The 25598-nt window shown below is 52.7% G+C and overlaps 2 protein-coding genes across 9 annotated transcripts in view; one reads left to right on the plus strand and one right to left on the minus strand.

Moving 5' to 3' along the window:
- The first annotated feature begins 501 nt into the window (after positions 1–501).
- PRRT1B (proline rich transmembrane protein 1B) lies at positions 502–1572 on the plus strand. 4 transcript variants are annotated; one of them, XM_003642302.6, is made up of 3 exons: positions 502–714; positions 788–922; positions 996–1572. In XM_003642302.6, the coding sequence occupies exons 1-3, from the start codon at positions 514–516 to the stop codon at positions 1140–1142; spliced, it is 483 nt and encodes a 160-aa protein (XP_003642350.2). In that variant the 5' UTR covers positions 502–513; the 3' UTR covers positions 1143–1572. The 4 variants fall into 4 exon arrangements, with proteins under 4 accessions (XP_003642350.2, XP_015135239.1, XP_040505310.1 ...); XM_015279753.4 differs by having other exon boundaries at positions 1106–1572; XM_040649376.2 differs by having other exon boundaries at positions 502–645.
- Positions 1573–2058: 486 nt separating this feature from the next.
- The window catches only part of RAPGEF1 (Rap guanine nucleotide exchange factor 1), a 77823-nt gene continuing 54283 nt past the window's right edge, over positions 2059–25598 (minus strand). For all 5 annotated transcript variants that reach the window (XM_015279741.4, XM_015279743.4, XM_046901868.1 and 2 more), the window contains 16 exons: positions 18686–18976; positions 18200–18481; positions 17013–17105; positions 15350–15438; positions 13962–14073; positions 12559–12634; positions 9692–9776; positions 8328–8420; positions 8036–8221; positions 7794–7878; positions 7489–7583; positions 6962–7040; positions 6723–6824; positions 6224–6321; positions 5119–5247; positions 2059–4486 (listed from right to left, as the gene is read on the minus strand). In XM_015279741.4, coding sequence (XP_015135227.2) covers positions 4336–4486; positions 5119–5247; positions 6224–6321; positions 6723–6824; positions 6962–7040; positions 7489–7583; positions 7794–7878; positions 8036–8221; positions 8328–8420; positions 9692–9776; positions 12559–12634; positions 13962–14073; positions 15350–15438; positions 17013–17105; positions 18200–18481; positions 18686–18976 — 2046 coding nt within the window. In that variant the 3' untranslated portion in view covers positions 2059–4335. The remainder of the gene's footprint in view (positions 4487–5118; positions 5248–6223; positions 6322–6722; positions 6825–6961; positions 7041–7488; positions 7584–7793; positions 7879–8035; positions 8222–8327; positions 8421–9691; positions 9777–12558; positions 12635–13961; positions 14074–15349; positions 15439–17012; positions 17106–18199; positions 18482–18685; positions 18977–25598) is intronic.

A 25598-nucleotide genomic window follows, 5' to 3' on the forward strand; every position in this document is an offset into this window, starting at 1 on the left:
GGTGTATGTGCGTGTAGCCAAAAGGCACTGTGCAGCATAGGGACACCATACAGATGTATGCATGGCTGTGTAATACCTTACAGGCAGATGCATGGCTGTGTGTGTTCATGATGGACACCCAGCGCACACACACACACACACACACACACACACACTATGGGTGCACATCGGCTCACAGACAGCTGTAGGTGCACTTATTTAAGTTGCATGCTAACAGACACAGGGAATGCCTCCATCCATACATATGCGCCCTATGCTGCAGTGAGGGCTAATAGATGCACACATCCATAGCCGAGCGGTGCGCATTGACCCCTTAATGCAGGCACAACAGCAGCTGATCCACGCGCTCTGATCGCAGTGTCTGTCCCAGCAGCTGCCGTTACCTCCACGCGGGCAGTGACGAATCGCAGCCCCGCTCCGCGCCCGCCGCCCTCACCCCATCCCCGCCCGCCGCCGCCGGATGCCGTCGGTCAATGATTAACGCGGGGTCGGGGCCGCCCCAGGCCTGGAGGGATGGAGGCCGGCGGGATGGAGGCCGGGGCGGGGGCTGAGCGCCGGGTGGTGGCCGTCAGCAATGCGGCCTTTGAGGACGACCCGCCGCCCTACTCGCCGCCCGACCCCAAGAGCGCGCAGCTGCTGTTCCCGGTGCCTTTCCACCCCCAGCCCCATCCCCACCCGCCGCCCTTCGTACCGCAGCCGCTGCCCTACACCGCCGTACGTAGCCAGGCCCGCTCCCCTCGGCCTCCGGGGGCCCACACGGCCGCTGACCCCGGCCCTGTCCTTGCAGTCCGTGGGGCCGCCCGGCACGGGGCCTCCAACCGCCGCCCAACAGCCGCCCAAGGACTACGTGGTGGAGTCGGTGCTGGTGACGGTGTTCTGCTGCCTGCTGACCGGGCTCGCCGCCCTCCTCTATTCACACGAGGTAAGGACGGGCCCCGCTCAGCCCCTGCCCCGCGCTGTGACCCCGCTGACCCCTCCCCTCCTCCCCACGCCAGACCCGCGCTGCGCTCAGCCGTGGGGACGTGGCCCAGGCCCAGGCGGCGTCCAAGAAGGCGCAGTCTCTGGTGCTGCTCAGCCTCGTCCTGGGGCTGTTCGTCTCCTTCAGTTGGGTCGTCTACGTCCTGGTGGCTCTGTATTGGTGACGGGGCCGCAGGGACACGGAGCGCACAGCCCAGTGCCATTGGTGAGGAGCAGCCGCCGGGCGATGCCAGCACCGAGCCCAGCAGCCGCGTGCAGCAGCGGTCCCTGCACCGGAGAGCTCAGTGACTCTATTGGGGCTGACAGTGGGAGCCGCACAACGCTGCGGGCAGCAGCACAGCTCCGGGTCACAGCGGGACGCGTGGCTCCGTGCAGGGCTGGGAATGGAGCAAACGGCCCCGCAGTGCGCAGCCACAGCGGGCGGCTCTGCATGGGCCGCTCTGGGCGTGCGAGCGCATGAGAAGTCCCCCTGGTAATTAGGAATGTGCAAAGATTCCCTACATATTTTAGCTTCTACAGCAATCCTGCATGCACAGCTGTGCTGCATCGCCTCCTCCTCGCCGCTTCGTTTTAAATAAAGCACACACAGCCAAAGCCTTTGTGCTCCGTGCATACCGCAGCCCCTCCCACCCATGGCTTTCAGCCACCACAAACGTTAAGGCGAATTCTCCTCCAGTCGGTCAGCCCGGGACCTCCTCCAAAGCCCCCACGCTCACAGCAGGCGTCGCGCGCTCGCTCAGTGTCTGAGCATCCTCCTCTGTGCCGGCGGCTGCCCATTATTTCCAGAGGAATTTTGAACCCCATCCAGGACTGAAATAGCACCGGCAGCCGCTCAGGGGTTATTTATGGCCACGCCACGGGCTGAGCTGCAGCAATGGGGTCGGAGCCCCCCCATTCCCATCGGTGCTCAGAGGGGGGGACAGGAGGAGACGTCCTCTGCAGGGCCCTGCGCTGTGCCTGGGGGGGTCCACAGCGGGGCAGAGCCGCCCGCCGGCTGTCAGGGAGTGATGCAGAGCAAAAAGGGGCAATGGCAGAGGAAAACCCGGATGGGGATGTGAGAAAACACGAGGCCACACCAACTTTGAGGAGCGGATTCGATTGTCACTTTAATCCACAGACTGCTGCATGCACTGTAAACAGGATCGTTAGGCAGGTTTGTTACTGGTATTTATTTGTCTTTAATATAAAAGTTACAGGTTTGAAATGTTTGCAGGAAGGTGCCACCATTGGGACCGGGTTAGCGGTACATATATAATACAGCCGAACAGCTGAGGCTGGGGGGAGGCTGGGGAGCAGCACGGCGCTCATAGCAACGCGCATCGCTTCCCCCCTACCCACCCACGGGGGAACAGAGACCCCCAGGGCTGCCCTCAGGGGAGAGGTGAGCTGAGGGCCGGGCGCCCCCAACCCCATCCCTCTGCACTGAGCCCTGGGCACAGCACTGCTGCTCCCCTCATCCCCAGAACACAGAGACCCGCAGCGATGGGGCCATCTTAGCGCTGCCCTGCACTGACACTCCTGCAGCACAACAGCAGCGATGTGCTCAGGGCCAGCAGAGCTCTGCGCCGGGTGTGGGCTGCGTTTGCCTTTTCCATCTCATCGTGTTGCTTTCTTTAAGTCTTATTTACAAAGAAAAAGGAAAGAATCACTTCCCGCTTCGGGGATTGCAAAGCTTTGGCCGGGCGCGGCGTGCGGCCCCGGGGCTGCTCACAGTGCCATAAAGAAATAAAAGGTTTTGAAGTGTTCTGTGCCACAGCACAGCCAGGGCTCCGCTCCCGCTGCCGTGGGCTGTGCAGCACAGGGCACAGTGCTCACCTCACGCCCTGCACCTGCAGCCCCGGCGCCACTGGGAAAATAAATGATGACGTTGGGTGCAATCCCATGAGCGGAGCCGGGCGCACCGCTGCAGGCACGGCCAGGAGCCGGGCAAGGCTTTGCAATCTGCAGAAGGAAGTGCTCGCCACTCTGATCCACCCAGAACAAACAGAGGCTTGGCAAACATTGACCTGCGATGGAGAAGTAAAGCGAGGATGCTCTGCAAAACATCCCGTGTGAGCCACGGCCCTGAGCTGCAGGATTGTGCTGGAGCTCTGCAATACCTGCGACTGCGGGACACGGCTCTGCAGAAGGCCTTGCAAGGGGGGAAAACCTACAGCACGTGCTCAGAACCACGACCCACGCTGTAAACAACCGAATGGGGCCAGGAGGGAGGGAGGGGACAGCCCGGGAGAGGGGATGGGGACACGAAGCGGGGATGGAGGGGCTGAGTAAGGCACACGGAGCAGGAGGGGAGCACGGGGTGCGGGGGGTGCTGGGATGGGGCATAAAGGGGCTTCTGAGCGCGGTCACAGAGCACAGCACCACGGGTCATTGGGATGAGAACCATTTGGCAACGAGGAGAGGAACGGAGGGGGCCAGGAGTGCTGGGCTCCTTCCAGCCCCGGGGCAGCCCTCAGCCTCCTTCCTTCCAGCACTCGGAACGATGCTGTCACTGCTTGTGAGTTTTATACACGTCATGTTTTGCACTTTTTTCTCTTTTTTTTCCTATAAACCCATCGGTATTCAGACATGCATCAAAAAGAAAAATCTCCAATGGATTCTAAATACTAATATTTACAGTCGTATACTACACAATTTACTGTGCAAAAGCTAGTACCATCACTACGAGATACGGGCCCGCAGGGCAGGGGAGCGCCGTACCGCGGGTAGTCAACGCTCCCAGGGGTCGGAGGGATCACTGTGGCTTAAATAGTGAGATCTGAGAGGAGGAGGGGGGGTCGATGGCTGGACACGGCGGCTCCCCGCCCACCATTCACTGCCTCTTCTGTATCCGTTCACGGTGCCTTCACCCCAGCGAGAAGGCGAGAGAGACCCGGGGCAAACCGCAGCCCCCTGTAAACAAACCCGGCCCTCCGCAGGCAGCGGAGCTCCTCCACCCCCACCTGCCTGAGAGAAGCCTCAGCTTCTGTCTGCTGGACGTCACCGCGGAGATGAGCCCGTGGGCGCCAAGCTCTGCTCATCCTCTGTCCGGGATGAAGACAAAAGCCCGCGTGTTTCCAAACACCATCAGTAACACGCTTGCGTGGGACCGCCTTCCACAGAGCTCTCTCCGTGGGTGGGGAGCTGCTCGATGGCACAGAGGGACGTGGGGAGGAGGGAGGCGAGCGCTGCCCGATCTCTGCCCGCTGCTGTCTGCGCGGCGGCCACCGCTCCGCCAACGCTCACAGCCCCGAAGTCGCCGCCGGCCCGGAGAGAGGCCGTGTCACCCCGTAACAGGTACCAATACTGAACTCCAGTCTCATAGCTGCCCTCTGTGCGTCTGCCGAGCAATTCTCCTCGCTCGCACAAACCCTCCTCCTAAGTTTTCTCTTCCCGGTCTGTTTTCCGCCTTGTAATGTTCCGAGGTTTGATTTTGAGGGACAGTTCCCACAGGGCCTCCTCCGCCAGATGGTCGCTGAAGTCGTTGAAGAACGACACGATGTCGTCGTTTCTCTTGATGTCGTAATGTCTGCAGAACCACAGAGAGGGGCTGCAGTTAAACGAGGGGCTGAGGGACCCCCCGGTACATCCCCACACAGATCCTGCATTGGGTTCTGTGTCACCTGAGCCCATCACATGCGATGGGGGGCGACACAAAGGGGACAAAACACCATTAGGTTGGATATTAGGGGGAAGTTTTTCGCCCAGAGAGTGGTGATGCACTGAACAGGCTGCCCAAGGATGCTGTGGATGCCCCATCCCTGCAGGCATTCAAGGCCAGGCTGGATGTGGCTCTGGGCAGCCTGGGCTGCTGGTTGGCGACCCTGCACATAGCAGGGGGTTGGAACTGCATGATCATTGTGGGCCTTTTCAACCCAGGCCATTCTATATCCACTGAGGAAAGCCCTTTGTATCCCCAAGAACCCCTGTTCTCAGCCACAGCAAAATCTGCCATGGAAAGAAAGAGTAGGAAAACATAACGACAGTGGATTTTAAAAGCAGTACTGGAAAAACACCATCCCAGCTCAGTAATCTATCCCGGGGAGGGGAGCAGACCACGAGCACAGCCGTGTCACTTCCAGGTCCCCTTACATCTCCACCTCAATGCTGTCCCCTCTCTGCCCCCACAGTGCCCGGCTCAGACCCCACTGCTGCACTTACACCTGTTGGAAGCACCTCATGCTGTCCAGGATGTTAAACTGCTGCCAGCGCTTGGAGAAGTTCACCTTGCTGTCGATGTAGTCTGGGTTTCCCAGATGAACAAAGGTCAGGTCCTGCAGAATTAGGCCTCTGAAAGAGAGAAAGGGGCACGGGGCCAGGGAGTAAGCAAACAAGCACAGGGGTTTGCCATACATGGGCAGGAGAGCCAGCCAAGGGCAGCCACGCAGCACCTGACCACCTCCAGTCTTATACTGGATGGAAATGTCTCCCTGGCAGCAGATATGGAGGTGCTCTGGTGTTACGTGCAGCTGAAAGCAAGAGCAGCTGCGCTCCCTGCAGCCCTCTGCACCCCCTGCAGCCCTCCCCACCCCCCACCAACTGACAGCCCTTCCTCCAGGAAGTGTACAGTGGAAGAAAGCGAGACCAGAAGTTCTACTGGTGCAAAAGCAGAGCAAATGTGCTACCTCGATCAGAGAGCCATGGCGGAAGAAGGGAAGGGCTTCAAGCCCACAGGATGAAACACCTGCGTTTGCTAAGGGAGATTCTTAATTTAACAGCTCTTCTCAGTCATCAGAATCTGAGCTGCTGCAGAGGAGCAAGAAGCAGCTTGAAGCTGTGGGACCCATTGCAGCTCATGGGAAACTTGTCTTGCAGTGCACAGACCCCAAAGAAAGTAGAGTTAGAAGGTGTCAGCTGAAGATTCAGCCACTGAATCTTTCCTTTGCCAGTCACCTTCACTAAAAGAAAGCCCAGACAAAAAGGAAAGCATCTGAAACAGCAGCAGCAGGTGGTCTGAGCTCTGATCCACAGTTATAAAAGGGAATGAGAGCCTCAGTGGTGGCAGTGGATGGAGAAATCATCACGATGGAGTCATCTTGTACTGGGAATGCAGAGTCACAGAGGGGAGCTGTGCCAAGGGCCGCCTCCCTGCTGCAGGACAGACTGCTCAGAGGGGGCACGTGGGTCTGATGTGGCACAACCACGTTCTATTTTAGATGTAGGGCAGAGGCGAAGTGCTGAGCTGGGCAGAAGCTGCTGAGAAACCACTGAGGGGACTGCTGGAATGCACAGAAGTAACAGCAGAAGAAAGGAAGCACTGACTCACAGGTATGGGATGCAGGGAGGCTCCACATCAGCCAGGGCTGCACGGTAGGCGCGGAAGGACGAGGAGCTGTCGATCAGTGTGCAGTACTCAGCCAGGCCCTGGCAGAACACAAAGCCCCCAATCACCCCTTTATCTCTGTAACCTCTCTCCAGGGGACTCAATGCCACCCTGCAACCACCACCAGTGCGTTTGCTCAGTCTGAGCCTTGCTGCGTTCACACAGAACTTCACTGCCTTCAGCTCCACCAGAGCTTCACTGCACAGGGAGGAAGCAGCTGTCCCCTCAGCCTGTGGCAGTGCTGGCACTTCTGCAGCTGTCAGAAAGCCCCGCAGCACTGCAGGCTGCCAGCACTGTGCCATTACACCCACTGGAGAGCATTCATCCGCCATCCCTCCACCCTGCCATGCTGCTGAGCTGTTAAAACTCACCCTGCTGCTTCATATCGCAACCACAGTTATCCTCTTCCCCCCCACATGTGAAAGCCTGCACTGTTCCTCACCTCTGAGGTTTGTTTCTGCCACTCCAGCCTTCGGATGGGTGCAGAATCCAGTGCAGAAAGAATGGCCAGATAGGAATTAAAATTATTCAGCTTTCGTAAGTGCTGTGAAGTGGGAAAATACACCAGTTACACAGAGGTCTGTAATGCCTTAGAACATAAAACAGCTCTACCACCTGGCACGGCCCACTCTGCTGCTAAGGAACAGCACGGGTGATTCACAGCAAGAACTGAGCTGATACCTTCATAATCTTTATGAACTTAAGCAGCAGCCTCTCTCGGTCTTGGGCTTTCTCTTGAAGCATTATTATGGAACGGACCCTGGAAGAACAGACAGAGAAGGATAAACTCACTCAAGCAGATCTCAGATTTCCTCTCGTTTTGTTTACAAAACTGACAACTAATAGGGACGGATCAACAACACTGAGAAGTTTCTGATATCTCCAACTTAAACCGAGCGCTCCAATTCACAGCAAGGAATAATTCCAAGGATGAGAACAATCATCATTCACAGAATGCATTCATTTGCAAGGGGAGTGTTTGTTTGAAGGGCTCAGTGGTGCTGACAGTAATTCCTCCATGTTACAGTGCCCTCCAGAATGCTCATCTTTTTGTTTCTCTTGTGCTCCTCGAAACCTGCATCTCCTTCCTGGCCAGGACACACACGTGGTCCCTCTTAGAGGAACCCAACTCTGTGAGGAATATCCTGAACTCTAAGACAGGAGAGGTCAGGCACGGCTCAGTGCCATGGATGCTCTGAGCTCCTTACCAGTAGGACATGTTATTAAAGTGCTCTGTGAACTGCGTCAGGTTGGGGCTCTTCTCTTCATTTTGCTCTTTTGCCCAAAGCAAAACTTCTGGTATCTGCCCAGGAAGAAAAACAGAGGGGTGGGAGAATACCACACGTTATCATGGGATCTCTGCCTTAAGATTCCCAGCCACAGCCTGTGCTCGTGGTCTTTTGCTGACACAAGTTCAGCTTCTCCTGCGGTGTGCTGGGAATAGCAGGGATCGCAGAGGGGATGTGTGCAGACCCCTCCTCCCTCTGCCCTCCCCCTGCCCTCGTCTCCGTACCTCGATTTTATAGAAGAGTTCAGCATCTAAGAGTGTCAGCTGCTCGGCTATTTCATGACTGTGGAAATCATGCAAGGTGCCCGGCCTGCGGGAAAGAAAGATGAAGAAAGAAAGAACACGAAAATCAACTCGTTTTCTTTCCCTTCTTCTATTTTGGACCAAGAAAAGCCTCGTGTCCAAATAAAAGGGATGCCCCGTCCTTGAGAAAGGACCAAGGAACGGCCACCTGTGTGCTTCCTCACCTGGCTGCCACCCCGCGGGCTGCGAGAGGTTTGATGGAGTTGGCGTATCTCAGCATCTTCTTCTGATCCACTTTGTCCAGGATGTTTTTGCGCAGCACTCTGGCGAGGCTCAGCTCCCCATTGCAGACCAGCCGGAACACCAGGTCCATCAGCAGCTTGAGAATCTCCTCCGTCAGCTCCACTAAGCTGAAAGATGGCAGAGCCGGGGCAGGCATCAGGACTGCGACTCCAGGATGCTGGTATTGTTACTGACTGTGCACCTCCCACCCCCAAAACGATGAAGGCCACTCACCACAGCTCATCCACCACTCTCACCAGCACGAAGAAGGTGTTCTTACTGACTCGCTTCTTAAACGTGTCTGGGAAGTGGCAAAACTTCTCATATGTTGGTTGCAAATTAAAGAATCAACCGCTGGCACAACGAACAGCTGCCCCGAGGAACATCAGAACGGATATTATTCCACCTTGACTAAAACTGGTGTTGAGTTTCTAGGAGATGGAGGACACCTCTGTGGCTCTAATTAACATGGCACTGAGCTGCCACCAGCTGCAGGCAGCAGGGGTGTGAGGGGGTCCTTATGCCTCGCAGAACTGATGCTAGCAGGGCAGGTGGACCCCCAGTCTATTGTCTCTAAGGCGGCATTTAATGAGCTGCATTCCTCTACTGCCATCTCCCACGGCAGAGTGAGACATCTCTTAGGTCTCGTAACAGATCTCAGATGTCACCTCCACCTTTCTCTCTGCCCGATTTGCTGCAAGGGGAGTGGCAGCAAGGGAGACGGCAGAGGCTGAGCAGACTTCCACCAGGTGCAAGAAACAGCAAGCCAAATATTAAAGAGGGCCTGCAGGAGTGCCCCAGCCAACACTCCCACCGACACCTGCTCTCCAAGGAGATTCTGCTGTGTCCTTGGCAGCACCGATCCCAGCAGGAGTGAGGGAGGCTGTCCCTGCTGCAGATGGCAGTGATGAGCTGCGGCTCAGGGCAGGGCGACATCAGGCTGCTTTTGTGGTGGGTGTGTGCAGGAGCAGAGCCCACCAGGCCTCTGCCCCACGCAGCAAAGGGAGTGACATTGACAGAGCCAAAGGGAAGCACTGCGTGCTCAGCGAGCAGCCTGCTCTGTGCTGCCAGGAGCACTAACACTCACACTGCACGTCCAGCCCCGGCCTCGTTAGCAGATACAAGCTCAGAGCTGGAGGCTAAGAGGACATTATCTTCTGTGTTGCATTTCTTGTAATAAGAGGGAGAATAGGATTTGACAGTTCAGCCATCGCTGGTGTTAACCTACATCTGCCCAAGCAATTCCCTCAGCCCCTCTGGAAGGACGGACACACGATCTCCATTCTACAGACCAGACGTCCCACACAAACGACCACTTCCCCACTTCTGTACAGAACATCTGAACTGCTCTTCTCTGCTCTCAGGCCCCCAGGACACCACGCTCAGGTCCAGCACTCCGCTCCCCGCAGACCTGCCCTGTGGCATTTCCTATTTGTAGGTAGCAGAGATGAAGGAAGTGCTGCTCGGGGCACCTCCAGGGCAATCACAGCACAACGTTCTCAGCAGGTTTGTGACCAGCCTGCTTGCCACCAGCTCCCTCCATGACGACTGCTCTGCTCTGCTCCCTGGGGCGAACTGCCTTTCATGGAAAAGGATATCTGTACTGCAGCTTCTTGATGAGCTCTTCAGGGGTAATAAATGTCCTGTATGTAGTCAGGAAAGCTTCACAGTACAACACCAGATCTACAGAGAAAGACAAAGAAAGCCTCAGTCAACCCTGCCTGCAGAAAATGAAGCTTCATGTAAGGTTGAATCCAGCCTCACAGAAAGAGGACACTGACACACACACATTTTGACAAGGATGAGCTGTACAGGAAAGCTGTGCTGTTGTTTCTCACCAGCAGATGGACCCTAAGGCACAAGAGCAGGAGCTGCCCTGTCCCCCAGGCTGGCTCCCACTTGCAGGACTCCAATTTGCTTTCCAGCTTATGCAACCACCGAAGGGACTGGTGAAACACACCTGCCTGTGGGACAGGAACTACAATAGGAGGTCAAATTCAAATGTGCTGAAAGCCCTGGGGATGCTTTAAAGAGAAGATCTGACAGTGAGAGGTGGGTGCCTGTTCTGTCTTTACTGCTCAGGCAGCACGGAGCCCTGCAAAAGACACTCACTTCCCTCCTGAACAGGAACACACATACTTCATTGTGATGGCTTGGTGCTGCAGCCCCTCTGCCCTTGCTGTGTTCCAGGAGGCCTGCCCCAGGGCAGTGTAAATATCTGATTATTTTCAACCAAAAGAGTAAATTGCACAGCAAAAGCTGACCGTGCCCCGTGTGCGACCCTGCCATGACACGAACGCTGCCACGTGGTCAGAATGAAGTTAATTAGCCCTGATATCAAACCAAGCTGTGCTGCAGTCAGCATCTGCAGTGGGATGGCACACTGCCCTGCCTGCCCCGCTGTGACTGCTGGAGAGGCTCAGCAGCACCCACAGGGCAAGGCTCCTGCTGTGCCTGCCCAGGCTTGGCTGTGCATGTTCCACCAGGACAGGGAGCACCCCACACCCACACCCACGTGCAGGAACGTGAGCCCACTGTGCAGGGAAGGGTGGGAAAGCAGGGAACAGCGTGAGAGCCGTGCGTCGCTACCTGCAGCGTTTCTCTTGGCAGGAGCCTCATAGAGATGATGCTTCCTCCTGCTCTGAAAGCAGAGCGTGCTGCTGGCTCCTGGCTAAAGCCATCAGATGTAAGCTGTAAAGCTGGAGGCTGGGTGGTCATGTCAGGGGTGAGCCCTAGGCTTGCTCCAGCTGTAATCCTGCACTCGCACGCGGCTGCGAGCACTCAACTGACCGTGGATTTTGCTCCCAAAGACCACAAGTCTCCTTTCATCCCTTATTCCATTTAGCTCTTACAGAAAACTCAAATGGACAAGAAGCATCATGCAACAGGGCGTGGAGTTACATTTATTCTGGGTTCCCATCTGCCCAAAAGGCAACGTGAGGTAATACAGCTGGTCTGCTCTGGCACTCAAAGCTGCCAAGAAATTCATCTTTAAAGGAAAGCCTCTTAACTATACCCCTCTGTGCTGTTTGGCTGATTGATTTACAAGCCCTGAATTCTTCTCATTGTAAGCTTAATTCATTAACCCTCTCAGTCACCCAAACACTGGGTTAGCATAGCACAAATTCCTCCGTGCTCCATTCAGATCAGCAGCTTGGCAGAGCATGCAAGGCTGAGCTGTGTGAGTGCTCTGAGAAACGCACAGCTCCCACTCCGCCCATCCTCTCCCCCTGTCCTGCTGTGCATTTAGAATCCTGCTCTGCTTTTCCCTCACCTCGACAGGTTCTCCACAGCCTTCACCTCACTGCCTGCAGCCTCCTCTGAGCTCCCCATTCAGGAACTGGTGGTTGAGCACACATCCCTTTGTCGAGTGGTGGCCTTTCAACACAGTGGGGAAGTTCTTACAATGGAGAACGGCAAGAGTAACTCAGAGCTTCCCTATTCCAGTTTTGGCTTTTCTGCATGGGGCATTTCCATTTAGGTTTTTTTTAATGTACCTATCTAACCACAGTGCAATGAATCGCCTCCTTCTCTCCAGTACGTTCCTAACTTTGGTCCTCTGTGCTTGGATTCAATGCCTGACGTAAATAGGGAAATATATCTGCCAAGGGAAGGATTTTCTTGCTAGCTGAATGGTGCTATAAGTAATTGGAAACACCTTATGCCACAGTATAAGAGCTGCCATTTAAAAATGCACATGAAAGATATCTCCCCTTTGACTATCAAACCTCTAAAATATGAGAGCTGAGTGGTTCAGAGGGTTAGAACATTTCGCCTTGCATCCCAGGAGATAAGGAGATCAATTCTGGTTAAAGGCCATCAGCACAAATGCATTTGGCAGGTTCAAAATCACTCCCTGGCAATGCTGCAACGACTGTGTGTGTCACAGCTGAGGAGAGGAGCTGCTCCACGGGGTGGTGACCGGGGCCGGATTGAGAGTGGGGCTGTAACAAACAGAGCTGCCATCCCTGGCTCTCTCCTCCACATCTCACTTCCCGTGCAGTGAGTTCCCTCCCTGCCCTGGTTTAGGTGTAGTGGTACAGAGCTGGAGAGGAAGCGAGGCAGCATGAGGAAGGGGTGGCAGCAGCTCAGTGCCGGGTGGGCTGCCCGATGGCCACGGGCACAAGAGCCCCCATCACTTCTGCGCTTTCAGAAGACAAAATCTGCCCTCAGCAGGCCTGGAGACACCACGGCAGCATTGCCACTGGCTCCAGGGCCACGAGGAGTTAATTCCAGCCCTGCTGTGAAATGGAATGACCAGGCGCTTATCCAGCTTACCTCTGTTTCACCAAAGATAAGCACAATCCCCCCGCAACTCAGGGGATGATTAATGCAGAGCTCTCCACCCTGGTCCAGCAGCAAGAGTCACATCGTAACTGCCCCCACCACAGAGATGCAGAAGCCCAGCAGCACCAGCCCACATCAGGTCATACTCCCCAGCTTTGTTTTGGGGCATCCCCTGTACCTTTCCTGTCGGTCTCTGTTGCATGCACCAACAAAATATCTCCAGATCCACCGCGGACATCTGGCCCATCATCTCCCTGCAAGGAGAACAGAAGAGCCTTACACACAATCCAAGCTCCCTTCGGCCTGGTTTACCATCTCTGGGGCTCAAACTCAGCACTAACTGGCAGAGCACACACGGTTCCTGGCACTGTTGGCAGCTCAAGCTGGGACACGATCTCGGAGTGCTGGGCTAATCCTGGAATTTGAGCCAAACATTTGGTGTCCCAGATGAGGATCTGGGCCGATCACCACTCAGGGTCTCTGACTCCTTACAACCAGGCTGTGAAGCACAGTGAAAGCTGAACCTTCTGGCCGCAGAAGAATGAAGAGAAATCTCCCAGACTCCCAAACGCTCCCAAAAGACCATTAACAGAGCAGCAGCTCTGTGTGAACTGTCTCAAAGTGCAGGATCATGTACCACAGTGGCCGCGGGGTGAGAGGTCGTGCATTCAACTCGCATGCTCCTGGAACATCAAAAACCTAGCAAGTTAATTCCCTAATCTGGAACTATTTGGCTGGAGGTCACCTGAAGCAATCCAATAACCAGGAGCAGAAGAACAGCCCCGCTAACTCCTTGACCCCTGCCTTATCACTCTGAGAACATCCTTCTTTTAGCTCCTGCTGTTCACAACTGAAAACATGCAGAACTGATCTATCAGTCAGCCAGTGGTTCCCACGGTGCAGGAAATGGCGTGCAGGAGCAGTTCTATACTGTTTATAAGATGCAGACAATAAAGGAAGAAAAAAGGAAGAAAAAAGTTAAGGGCTGACGCAGATCTGCAACTCCAAAATGATCTGCAGTCACTGCTGGTTTCGTGTGTTGTTTTTTTAAAGTTGATGGAAATATTCCTGCAGGTCAGACTGGAATGGTGCCTGGCTTCCCTCATCTGAGCCCGCTATTTTAATATGCAAAACGCTGGAAAAAAACCCAAAGACTTACAGCCATTGAGCAGCTATGTGTAAAATGTGAATTTAGGTGACCCTGTGGCAAGAGGCATAGAATACTGCTTATGGAATCAGCAATAGCTTCTCACTCTCTCTCTCAGCTGCCCAAAGAACACTCCTAAAGCGTCAGTAAATGACAAATTCTTTCTGTTGTTCAGGATTAGCCCCTGACAAATCTGAAAGCTTCAGAAGGTTGTGTGTTCCCTCAAGCTGCATGAAAAAACAGCTTGGTTGAGAGCATAGTAAGCAAAGGTGTCTGGGAATGCACCCAAGGCAGAAACAAAGTCGATTCTTACTTTGGCTTCTCCGTCAGTAATGCAATGTCCTGTCTGGGAAACCTGCTAACCGTGCCTTCAGAAAATCAGCTCTCAATGGAATATAAACCAAAGAACATGAACAATACCCCAAAGAACCTACCTCTTGCTTCAGTGTTAACCTAGCCATAATTTCACTGTGGTCAATAAGGGAGAGCTCATCCACTTCTTCCTCCAACTGTGACGATTCCAAAGCATCTGGTGACTGCTGCTGCCTGTAAAAAACAGGCAAACAACCATCAGTGTCATCGCCCCCCTGATGACAGAGGGATGCTGGGTCCACCTGAGCTCTCGGCTTACACAGAAGGCCTGCAGGTAAAGCTTCTGCAAACAAACCTGAATGCCCAGCAGTAATTCTGTTACTTTGTGCACCTCTTGAAAAACAGACAAACCTTTAGGACCTGCCTGGATTTCTGGCACAAAGGACCTCACTATGCCCTGCATGAGCACACACTTTCACACCTCCTTAATTCACCAGATTACTAGTGCACACAGATCTAAGCCCTCCCTCAAGTGTACAGAGACTGAACACGCTCCAAACTCTGCTACCACGGGCTGTGAGCTGACCAAAACATACACATATATATATATATACACATCTGTACTCCTTCTGCAGGAAGATTTGGCACCCTGACCAGTTTTTTGGTGCACATTCACAGCCTGAGCTCCTCTACAGACAGGTGCTCTTGCACCTGGGCACGTTCTCTATGCCTGCATTCATAAGAAAATGAAACAAGTGCACATCCCTCACAGCTTTCCCCAGGCACAGGTCAGAACCTGGTGCAACAGCCTGCACTGAGCTTTGCAGAGCACTGCTGTATTGTCTCCTTCACTGCAGGGATTAAAACCCTCCAACCAACTGCAGGAAAAAGGAGGAGGGGAGTTGACTGTCACACACAAAACAATGCCGTTCTCTATTTTTGCCTCAGAAATGCAATTGAAGAGCAATCTCAAGCAGCAGGGAAGCACTCACTCCACTCCTACTGAAGCCCATCTGTTACAGCCTGCACCTCTTCATTTACATAGACAAATGATAGCTAAGAGCATTAGAAAGGATATGAAGACTCCTGCTCTGGGGCCTCTGCCAGCCTTTAACTAGCAGGGTTAGGAAGAAATTCCCTTCTCAAAGACTATTTCCCAGCAGTGACACAGACTTTTTTCACATGTTTCCCTGGAAGCAGGAGGGAGCAGCCAGTGTCTATGACAGGACTGCCAATTAGATGGCCTTGCGATGACGAACACAGGCTGCATTAACCCCTGCGGGCTCGCTGAGTTAAGTAATGACATCTTGCCTTGATCCTCCTTCTGCAGTAGGGTCTCACTGCTGTGCCACCGTGCGAAAAAACCCAACTGAGTGGGCTTAAAATCTGAAGGGCTGAGGGCAGAGGCGGCCACAATGAGCCCTGGCAGAGGACAGGGAGAGAGGGACGCTGCTGGTGCTCTGCACACCTCCAGGCAGGGAAGCAGCTGTAACAGGGGAGCCAGGCTCACCTCTCAGCACCATCTTTGCCTTCCTTCCCCATGGCACTGCTGTTTGAAGTGGAGTCTTTGGAATGGCCGTCTTTGACAGAGGGAGATTCCTGCAAAGAGAAGGAAGTTTTTCGTTATTGCCCTGAATCCTGCACCACAGCCAAGCTTGCATTTACAGTCTTACTGCCTCTAAACGGCTCTTTACTGTAAATTCCTTCAGAGCAGTTAAAGATTGATGCAAGTTAATGCCAAATGCCAGGAAAACACAGAAGTTAATTAGATAGGAAATTTGGGACTATCTCTGGAGACTAGTGTAATTAGTATTGTTTGCTTTTAACATTGTGAAATGATGCTGAAAGTTACAACACAAGTCAGCTGTTGTCTTGAATTTTAACCCTCTCATTGCTCTTTTTTTCCAGCCCTTACTGTTGAAATACATTTGCCTTCTGCTTTAATCAGAATGGACACAGCCAGCTCCAAGCTCTCCAGTTTCAGTTCCCCTCTCAGTTACAGCCCCCAAAAGACCAGACTGCCTTGGAGGTGGGGGGGGGGGGAGGGATGCAAAGTACCTTTCCTACTCCCTTCTCCTCCATCAGAAGAGCTCACACAATGATGGAACGTTTCCACTTCACAATTCATGGCTGTGGAAATGAGGCTAATGCAAACAAGCAGAACCATCCGAACACAGCATGGAACAGCAGGTGGACAGCTCAGAGCAAATAGAGCTGCAGCACTTTAAATTAGCCATTTATTAAAGAGGGAAACAGCCATGAATGGCAAATGGGGACATTAATCTAGCAGTGCTGGAGTTCAGAATTATCTGACATCATGCAAAGTGGACCTTGGACATTCCATCTACTGAACAGACAGGACTGAAAGCACCTCCACTCTGCCCAGCTTTGGTGGGGAAGGTGCACGGGGGAGCTGAGATCTGTCAGTGTCTGTAAATTACTCCAGGCTGCAGCTATCTGTAAAGTCCTTTGCTTCCAAGTTAAGAATCAGTCAGTGACTGCTGAGAGGCTGGGGCTGCCTCATGGAGGGGAGTGATGGCAGCACCCTCTCCTCGGATATTTAAGGCCAGCAGGGATAAAGGCTTTGGAAACATCCTGCAGATGGGCCGCCCCAGGTGAGGGCTGGCAAAAAGAGCAGCACAGAGCTCTGCGGTGACACAGCAGGAAGGTGGCACCTCCCTGCCATGGGGTACACCCCATCCCAAGGGAACAGCTCGGACAGGAGGCTGGAGCGAAGGAAGAAAGTGCGTGGTTACAGTGCTGTTGATCAATCATTTCATACCCAAGTGGGGAAGGAAAAATAAGAATTAAAAAAGGGGAGTACAAGGCCTTATTGAAATAGGAAAGCCAAAGCGGTTACAAGAGTAAATACAGACAGAAGACCGTGCTGGCCAGAGTGCAGCTCTCCAAAAGGGAACCTTATGCAAGCAGCTCCAGACAAACAGCAAAGCACAAACGGGCCAGGAGGAAGGCAAAGCCATCCCTTCGTCCTGCTGGGGCTCTCAGCAGCAGAACAGGAGGCCACCAAAGCCTGCAAGCCAGGAGAGGGCAAGCAAAGGGACCACCAGCGAGGGGACCGGGCACCCCGGGGTGCACAGGGGCCGGGCCACAGTGTGAGCTCAGCATGCACCAGGCAGCCCCTTCCCAGTGCGTGGCCTCTCCCGGTTACTTACTCCTCCAGAATGAGGGAGTTCCCCGTTGCTCTGGCCAGAGGAATACAGATTGACGTATTCACCCTCACCAGCCTCCTCACTGGCGTTTTCACTCTAGGGGAGACAGGATGAAAGGAAATACGTGACGGTGTCCCTCGGCAGCGTTGGCTGGTAGCAAGCATTTGTGCCCTGCGGTGCCGTCACCGAGGTGGGAGCCCATCCTCCAGCTGCACGCTCCCAAAGGTGGCCATACCGGAGTTCCCAAGGACCGTCCTGAAGGCCCTGAGCTGCAGTAGGACAGCAGCAGGCACTGCGTAGCGAGAGCTGCCACGGGAGCTGTGTGGGTGCACAGTGAGGACTTCCAGCGTGCAGCTGTTAAAGCGTTCAGAGCCTGAGCACAAGCGCCATTCTGCCAATGCCAGCCCCGGGGAGCCAGGCTGAGCCAGACTTGAGGGCTGCTGGGTGCTTACAAACACCCGAGGCAACGAAGATGCAACAGCGAGGTCAGGTCTAAAGGGTGAAAACCTGATTTCTGTGGCGTACGTCCCTCTTCTAAGTATTGTGAAGAGGCAGAGTTGAGGCTCTGATCCCATCAACTCTCGGTTTTGCAACACACAGACGAGAAACTGCCTTGTAAATGAGGTACTTAAAGAAGTAAGCTGCCTACTGGTGTGCTAAACCAACCAGGGACCCTGAGCTGGTCAGTGTGGGAACAGCTTTCAGCCCAGCTCCAGCACTGCGTTACGCTCTGCACTGAGCGCCACCAGCGCCGGCAGCTGGGGACAGCAGAAGCCCACAGAAAGTAATGGCTTACATAAGGAGCGTGGAGCTGAGCGAACCCACTGCTCACAGGGCTCACCAGGGGCTCGGGGAGCAGGAGAGCAGGGATGCAGCTCCTGCAGGATGTGAAGCACTGCTGGGAAGCAACCTCACCAAGCACTCCTTTACCTTCCTCTGATCTGTAGCACAATTGCAGGAAGCAGCAGCAACTTCTCTTCCTCTCCCCTTCACCAGCATTTGACATTTTACGTTTCCAACCTCTCAAACCTGTGGGGTTGCTCAGATTTGTAGCCGTGGCTTTTGGACAGAACCACCTCTCCGCATTCACACCAAATCGCAAGTATTAACACAAGTGACATTTCTTTAAAGCAAAAACAAGCCCGGCCTTGCGTTAAGGTGCACACGATCACCTCTTTGGATAGTCTCACCGAAGGCGTCTGCAGAGAATCAGTGAGAGAGGTTTCAGAAGGAAGGCAGACAGGAGCACTCCCGTTAAAGCTGCTCTCCTGCGAAGAGGAGTTTGGCACATCCCCAGTGCTGGGAGACGGGCTGGCCGTGGCTGGCACTGCGAGGTCAGAGCTCGGAGACGGGTGGACGGGCGGAAAGGGCGCGGTGGAGCAGGAGGAGGAGGTAGAAGACAGGAAAGGAGGTACGGAGACCTGGTTGTGAGGCACAAAGTCCTGCGAGTAGGACCTAAACACAGACTTGTACTACGGGACGCGGAGATGCACAACACAAAAACAAAGGAGGTGGGAAAAGGAAAGAGACAGACAAGAGAAAAAGTGATTAGATCAGCGGCAGCTCAGCGGTGACAGCACAAGGTAATTCTAACAAAGGCACCTCTGTGCCCAGAGGCAGCCCTGAACAGAGGCGGCCTTATTTTCTCCTCCACGTGTTAGAGCAGGAATCGTTACCTGGGCGGGCAGGTTTGGTGGTGAGGTGAGGCCTTCCACAAACAGCAGCCCTCGCTCAGGGCAGGATGGTGGCAGCGGGGCGGTCAGCACGGAGGGACGCCTGGTGCTGCAGCTGTGAGCAACAGAGCACACCTGGACAGCACCAGGCTGGCTGAAGGGATGCGAAGGCATACAGAAACCACAGCTCTGAGCGTGCTGGAAGCATCTCGGCAGGGAAAAGCACTCTGAGGGCTTACTGCTTTGCTGGGATTTTCCACTGGATCCCAATTTAAGATGCCGTTTGCTCCAGCCCTGTAATTTAACAGCTACTGTGTCAAGGCTGTTCCAGAATACACAGCTCCCGGTGAGGGGTGACTGGGTAGTGCCTTCAGAGCTCCGCTGAAGGATAAAGGAGATTACAGCAGGAGATGCTTTTACTCCTTTCCATCTGAGAAATACTGAGAGTAAAAATGATAATTGCCCTCAGGAGCCCTGAATTCCTTATCAAACCAATCCTTTAATGCAGTGCCTCCAAGAGTCAGCTGAAGAGATGAAAGGAGATCATCTACATAAAGCTTCATTTCACCATCTCTCCTAATCATCAGATTACTGTTCAGATAATATTAAGCAGGGTGCAGTGGGAGTATGCTGCGCCAAGAAAAACACGAGCAATCCTCTGCCTTTTAACATCTGGTGCTAGGAAGATCTGCCATCAGGACGACTCCAAAACAAGAACAGAACACAGCTGACACCCACCAGAAAAATAAATAATGGAAAGACAACGGTGCTAAACCTGCTGGGGGGGAGTTTATCTTACAACTTGTAGAGCTCAGCCACTAGTGAGATCTGCATTGTAGCCCTGCGGACTGATGGAAGGAATAACTGTGTTACCCCAAACCCAGGTTGAAATACAGCTGTGGTGGTTGCTTGGAGCGATATCATAGAACCATAGAATGGCCTGGGTTGCAAAGGACCACAGTGCTCATCAGTTCCAACCCCCTGCTATGTGCAGGGTCGCCAACCAGCAGCCCAGGCTGCCCAGAGCCACATCCAGCCTGGCCTTGAATGCCTGCAGGGATGGGGCAATCACAGCCTCCTTGGGCAGCCTGTTCAGTGCGTCACCACCCTCTGGGTGACAAACTTCCTGCACTACAGAGCTCCCAAGCAGCTCAGCTTGCTGAAAAGTGACGGAGTAAAAGGAGAAAGGGAAACAAACTGGAAAATTCGGGAGAACTGAATTAAATTGATCAAAACCAAAGCTCGGTCCATCACCTGCACCTTGCAGCAGCAGCCAGCTTGGCGGTGGTATTTTTTTCCCCTTCTCTACAATATATATGCTTAAAAATCTGAACTGAGAATTGCCTCAGGCTCCGAGCCTGGGAACAGAGGTTCCTCCACTACAAGCTGGAAAGGAAACAAAGGTCAGAGGCCAAACTTTACCTTCTACCAGCTCAATCCTCCAGCTCCCCTCCGCCGTGCTGCAGCTCTGGCAGCGCTCCCTGTGCACCCAACGCAACTCGTGGGCCATAATACAGAGGAGCAGAGGGAGATGCTTTGGAAAGAGAGCTTAAAAGACTACTGAAGAATAATCAAAATGCAAATCCCTCCCGCATGCCTGTGGCTAAAAGGAGACCAGTGCTAAGACAGGCTCCTCTCCCTTCCTGCCCATTTCTTCATGGCTGAGCAGCCCTGGCTCCAGGGACACCATCCGCTTTTGGTGCTGCCTCAGTAACAATGACAAGTCTAATCTCTGTATTTACTTTCTGCCTGGATAAATGCTCTACATTTATTCATTTTCACTTGCACGGCACAAAACACTAAATCCCTCGTAAGATTCTGGGCTCATGACATCATCTTGGCTCAGCAGATTCATTATGCCTGCCCTGTCTCCCTGGTATTTCATGATCTCACTGGCGCTAATATGCCAACCAGTGCCCCGAGTCCCAGGCTCATCCCCCAGAAAAAGAACGGGAGCAAAGTGGATGGAGCACCTGCACCTCCCACCAACACACTGCAACGGTTCTCAAGAAGGTGCTCAGCAATCTGTGATGAGATCCAATGTGAGCCACGAACAATCATTTAATGATGCAGGCCCGCTCTCAGCTCGCTGCTAAGCAAAGGGAACAGCACAAAAAAGCCTTTGGTGTGCTAGCATTAATTAGCCAAGCTGTTCTCAACTTACTGTTGCCCGCTGTACTGTTGCATCTTGCAGAAAGCAGCCAGGAAGACCCCTCCTTCCTCCAGCTCAAGCAGCCCAGGAATTCCAGCTATGCAGCCATGCTGGGACAAGAGCCAAGAATGCAGCATACTTTGAAAGTGGAAAAACACCCTGCGGTGGAGATGAGGTCCATATGGCACCATTCCTGCTGTGCCCACCCAGCCCAGCCCGGCCAGCAGCTGCAGCAGGAATTGCTGCCATGGGGTCTGGGAGGTGTACCGCCCTGAGAAGCCCTATCATCCCATAAAAGCCAGGCTTATTTTGGGAGGGGAGAGTCCATTCAAGACAACTGTCAGAATGAAACCAGTCCTCTGCCCTCCACAAAATCAAAGGCAAAAGTTTATCTTGGAAACTAAATCAGTGCTTTTTTTCTCTCTGGTTCTTGCAGGGTCAGCAAGGCCTCAGCTATGGCTGCCCTGACATAACCTCCAACTCCATGGCTTTGCTTTCAGTGAAAATTCAAATTTCAAAATAATCTTTGAGAAGCTAGAAAGCAACCAGATCCTCTGAGAAAGGACATCTTCCTCTTTCCAACTGCTGTTGGCCTCCCGTCATGAGGGATTCTGACCTGCAACAGCAAATGGCCAGCACCGAGAAGGAGAGAGAGCAGGAGAGATCTCTCCCCTCTCCTCACTGAAGCAGATTTATATAAAGCTCCATCACTTGGGAAGTATTTCCACAAGGTGTGCTCTGAGCTCCGAGCAACCTCCTGGGAGCAGCAGGAAGGCAGCTTTTCCAGACCTGACAGTTTACACGCACTGAAAGCAGCGTGGCACACACAGCCCTTTCAGAGATGGCATCTTTCAACATCTTCAATTTGCTGCCTTTGATTGTTTGTTTCAGAACAGCCTTCCATCATTAACAGGGGCGTTACAGGATGCCCCAAAGGTCAATGACGTTAGGAACGTTTATTTGGGTTAGATGGCAGGAGATAAACGCTCCAACAGAAAACTTATTACTTCAACATCCAGTAGGCTCAGGGACCAAGGAACAGGGAGACAGGGTATTTATAGGCAGCTGCTCATTGTAACAGCAATCTGCATCCTAAATTCAGAGCTGATCTCAATCAAATGGCTGTCAGAGCACCTGCAGCATCAGCAGCCACAGTTCTTACCTTTTCAGCAAAGCCTCCTCTGTCACCCTACCGACTGCTGCCAAATTAACTGCGATCCCACCAGACACTCCCAGATCAGATAGAGCACCCGACTCCCAGAACACGAAGCTATCGGAGGAAGGGATCAATCTTTTAGGTTTCCTCTGCTAATGCTATTAAGAGAGAGACGTGGGCAGCGTGCCAGAACCGCACGCCCAAATTCTAACAGGAGAGAGCTATGTGCACAAAATGCTGGGCATTGTATCAGGCTACACCCTAAGAATATAATTACACAGACAACTACTGGAAAACACTTCCTATCTCATGACACAATTCTGGGCTTCCAGGTACTTTTGCTAATGAGGAAGGAAGTGCTCCTACAATGAATGGGTGGAAACACAAGCTGCCAAAAGAACGGCTCCAAGCGCTGCCACAGGAAAGGCAGCAGCTCCTCCTGCTTGAATGCCTCTCAGCACAGCCTCTGACCTGCTCACACGGCTCATCTCGCTATTTTTAAAGAGTGGTCAGCACAGCAGATGGATGGACGAGGTTTTCTGTTCCCTTGGGAAAGGCTCTCCTGGCTTCTGTATGAGAAAACACCAAATCCAAACTTCTCCTGAACTGGAATGCAGTGAAAATGGGTGGGGGGGATAAAAACATTTGCAAAACTTGCTGGCCGTGCTACCGTGCATCTCTCCTGAAACCATCAGAACTCAATCTGATCGCAGCTACAGCTTCAGCTCCTGTTTATCTTGTAAGCAATACCACCATATCTAGCAGACAGATCTTGCAACAGCAGAGCATGGAGATGAAGGCAAGGCTCCTAGAAAGTCAGCCACACAAAAACTGTGATAGATGGCCTGGTCCCCCCAGGGGGACTGCTTACAGGTAGTGTAAAACAAATGTAAACCACAGGTGGAACTGGCTTTCAGAAGCAGGATTAGGTGATGCCGGCACACAACAGCACTGTTATCCCACATCAACATGCAGTGGGAATGAACGTAAATGCAGAAGGAACACAAAACAGGAAAGGCAAAACAATGCTTAGTGCTCAAGAGCTGGTTACATGGATGCAAAACTTGTTTTCCCCTTCTCTTTGTTCCAAACTAAGGAGCCAAATCCTGCTTGGGACAGAAAGGAATAAACACACTGCGTTCTCATGGTCCTCTGGTCTCATAGTGGCTCCCACCATCAAACCAATACATGAGCCAAAATAACTCAGCCCCTGGTGAAGATCAGATCTGCAGTCTGGGCAGCAAGTGGAACTGAGCTACAAACAGAAGCAAGGCAGGGAAAACATGCAGAGCAGACATCTGAATGGCGAGCAGCTTTAAGCACTTATCTGACCCTCCTCTTCCTGAACAGGCATTAATGCACACACACAAGAAAGAAGAGCAGTCGCTGTGAATTTTCTGTGCATTTTCTCAATCTGCTGAAGATATGTGGGAACAAGTGGAAACAGAAGTGCTGAATTAAGAGCTTTCCTAAGGAAATCACTTGCACCTTCTGTTGGAACCGGGTGGCCAGTTTGGCTCCCCAGAAGTTTACTGGAAGCGGTTCTTAATGTAAAGGAAAACAAAAGATAAGGCAGCATTTTGAGCAAGGTAAGACATTTCTCTGCAGTGGAGGATACAGCCAGTTTTCCACTGGTGGTGGTTTCACGCCTCAGATGAACAAGTGCACTCCTTGTTTCAGCAAAGAAAGCTTCCTAGCTGTAAGTGAATGAAAGCCTTTCTGCAGTCTTTGGTGGAAAACATGTAGAGAGATAGCAATGCATCTCAGCTCCTGACTGATTTCTTCTGTCAGCGCAGTTGCCAGGAAGCCAGGAGATTTGATTCCTGCCACTGGGATGTCTGCCCAGCCACCTCCAGCCAACAGCACAAGGAGCTGAGGAGGACAGCAGCTCAGCCTGCACAGTAAGAAGGGAGGGAGGTGATCTGCTGGAGAAAAACTACTGCAGACAGTTACCGAGGAAGATGCTTTCCTACTGCACCTCTTTCCCCACTGTCCAACAAAAGAAAGCTGCTTTCAGAAGAGGTGGGAATCCCTACCATGACTCCTGACAGTACAACCCAGTTGTCCCAGCAATGTGAGGTTTGATGGTGTGACAGTGGGGAAGATGATGCTGTACTTCCTTACAGTACCAGCCCATGCTATGAACGTGACTCTTGCTGCCACAGAAGCCAGCTGTGAATCAGAGCTGATGAAAGCCAGACTCAACCTGACAAACCTAGAGGGTCTGATCCAGTCGCTCGAGACCTGCCTCAATCCAATACAAGCTATTACCTGTGAGACAATTTCCCACAAAGAAGGGAAAAGAATCATCAGCAGGCAGACAGAACAGTGGTGGCTTCTGGACTGCAGCAGTGGCTGCAGCTCTGATGGGAAAGAAAAAAAAAGTCAGGATTCTGGAAAAGAAATTCATAAATTACACATTAGAAGGAAAGAACCCTGTCTGAAAGCGATGGTTTTAAGCCCTGTGAATCAACAGAAAGGAGCTTGCCCTTCGTGCACAGACACAGGGGGCTAACATGCAAACCCTGCTGTAGGCTCAAGCCTTCCTGCTGCCTTCACGTGGACAGACTGGCACAGAGCTAGGAGGGGCTGCCCCTGCTGATCTGGGTATGCAGGAGGGCAGCTCCTCAGCTGGCTGGTAGGGAAAGGTGTGCTCTGGCACCGACCCCCCTGCTGGGAGCAGTGGATAACTAATGCTCAGCTCTTACCACATTTACTGCTCACCATCAGCGCTCACTTGAGAGAGAGAGAGAGAGAGAGAGGGGAAAATGAAGACATGAGAATGACAGGAGTGCAGTGCAGCTCACAGCAGCCCTTGCATGAAACAGTCACTCCAGGCAATGCCCAGAAGCAGAGTGCAGGGAGGGCTCTGGTCCGGCCGAGTGCTGAACGCAGGGTGTCACCCTGGGAGAGATCCAAGCCTTAACAGCTGTTTCACATTGCTGTCTCATTAGGGATTGGGAAAATGGGATAAACCACGGTTATAGTATTATATGGGTCAGCTATGAAGCATGTAAGGACATTGGTATTTTGCAGCTCAGAGACAAAGAGACGCTGTCAAATGAAAATAGCATTTCTGCCTGTCAGAAACGAGACCATGAGATTACCATTATTTGAAGGCATTAATGGAGAAGTCACCATTTTTAATTCAGTTTACTCTCTTTGTGCACCTGACAGAGCGCTGCCCAACTGTTCTCACTGTTACTCATACTTCAGCCACTTGTTTTCCCTTTACCAAATTCTTGCAGGATTTTCTAATGCAATTTTAGCATTTCATCAAATAACGTATTCAGAATAACGTCGTCTGAATCAAGATCAGAACAGCTCAGAGTTGTTAAGTATGCAGCAGCCACCTAAATCAGGACACTTCGGGAAGTGGAAGTGCCCACGTATTTTTAGAACGATACAGTATCTTATTTATAGCCTCTCCATTAAAACAAAACCAGTGACATGCTTTTATCTGGATTACAGTCCTGTGCAATGGAGAACTGCACCGATCACAGCTTTCGCTTCGGTTCAGATTTTAAAACTATTTTCCACACGTTTATTTAAACACCAACCTCAGCACACCGCAGCTCCCTGCTGCCCAGGTTGTGCCACTGCTCTCT

This window comes from Gallus gallus, chromosome 17 (genome assembly GCF_016699485.2).
Source record: "Gallus gallus isolate bGalGal1 chromosome 17, bGalGal1.mat.broiler.GRCg7b, whole genome shotgun sequence".
In the NCBI taxonomy this organism is placed as follows: Eukaryota; Metazoa; Chordata; class Aves; order Galliformes; family Phasianidae; genus Gallus; species Gallus gallus.

Excerpts from the sequence above, each read along its gene's own strand:
- PRRT1B (XM_015279753.4), top strand. The coding sequence starts at position 514 with ATGGAGGCCGGCGGGATGGAGGCCGGGGCGGGGGCTGAGCGCCGGGTG. Across the intron at positions 715-787 it reads AGCCGCTGCCCTACACCGCC|TCCGTGGGGCCGCCCGGCAC; the intron begins GTACGTAGCCAG and ends CTGTCCTTGCAG. Across the intron at positions 923-1,105 it reads CCCTCCTCTATTCACACGAG|TTGGGTCGTCTACGTCCTGG; the intron begins GTAAGGACGGGC and ends CGTCTCCTTCAG.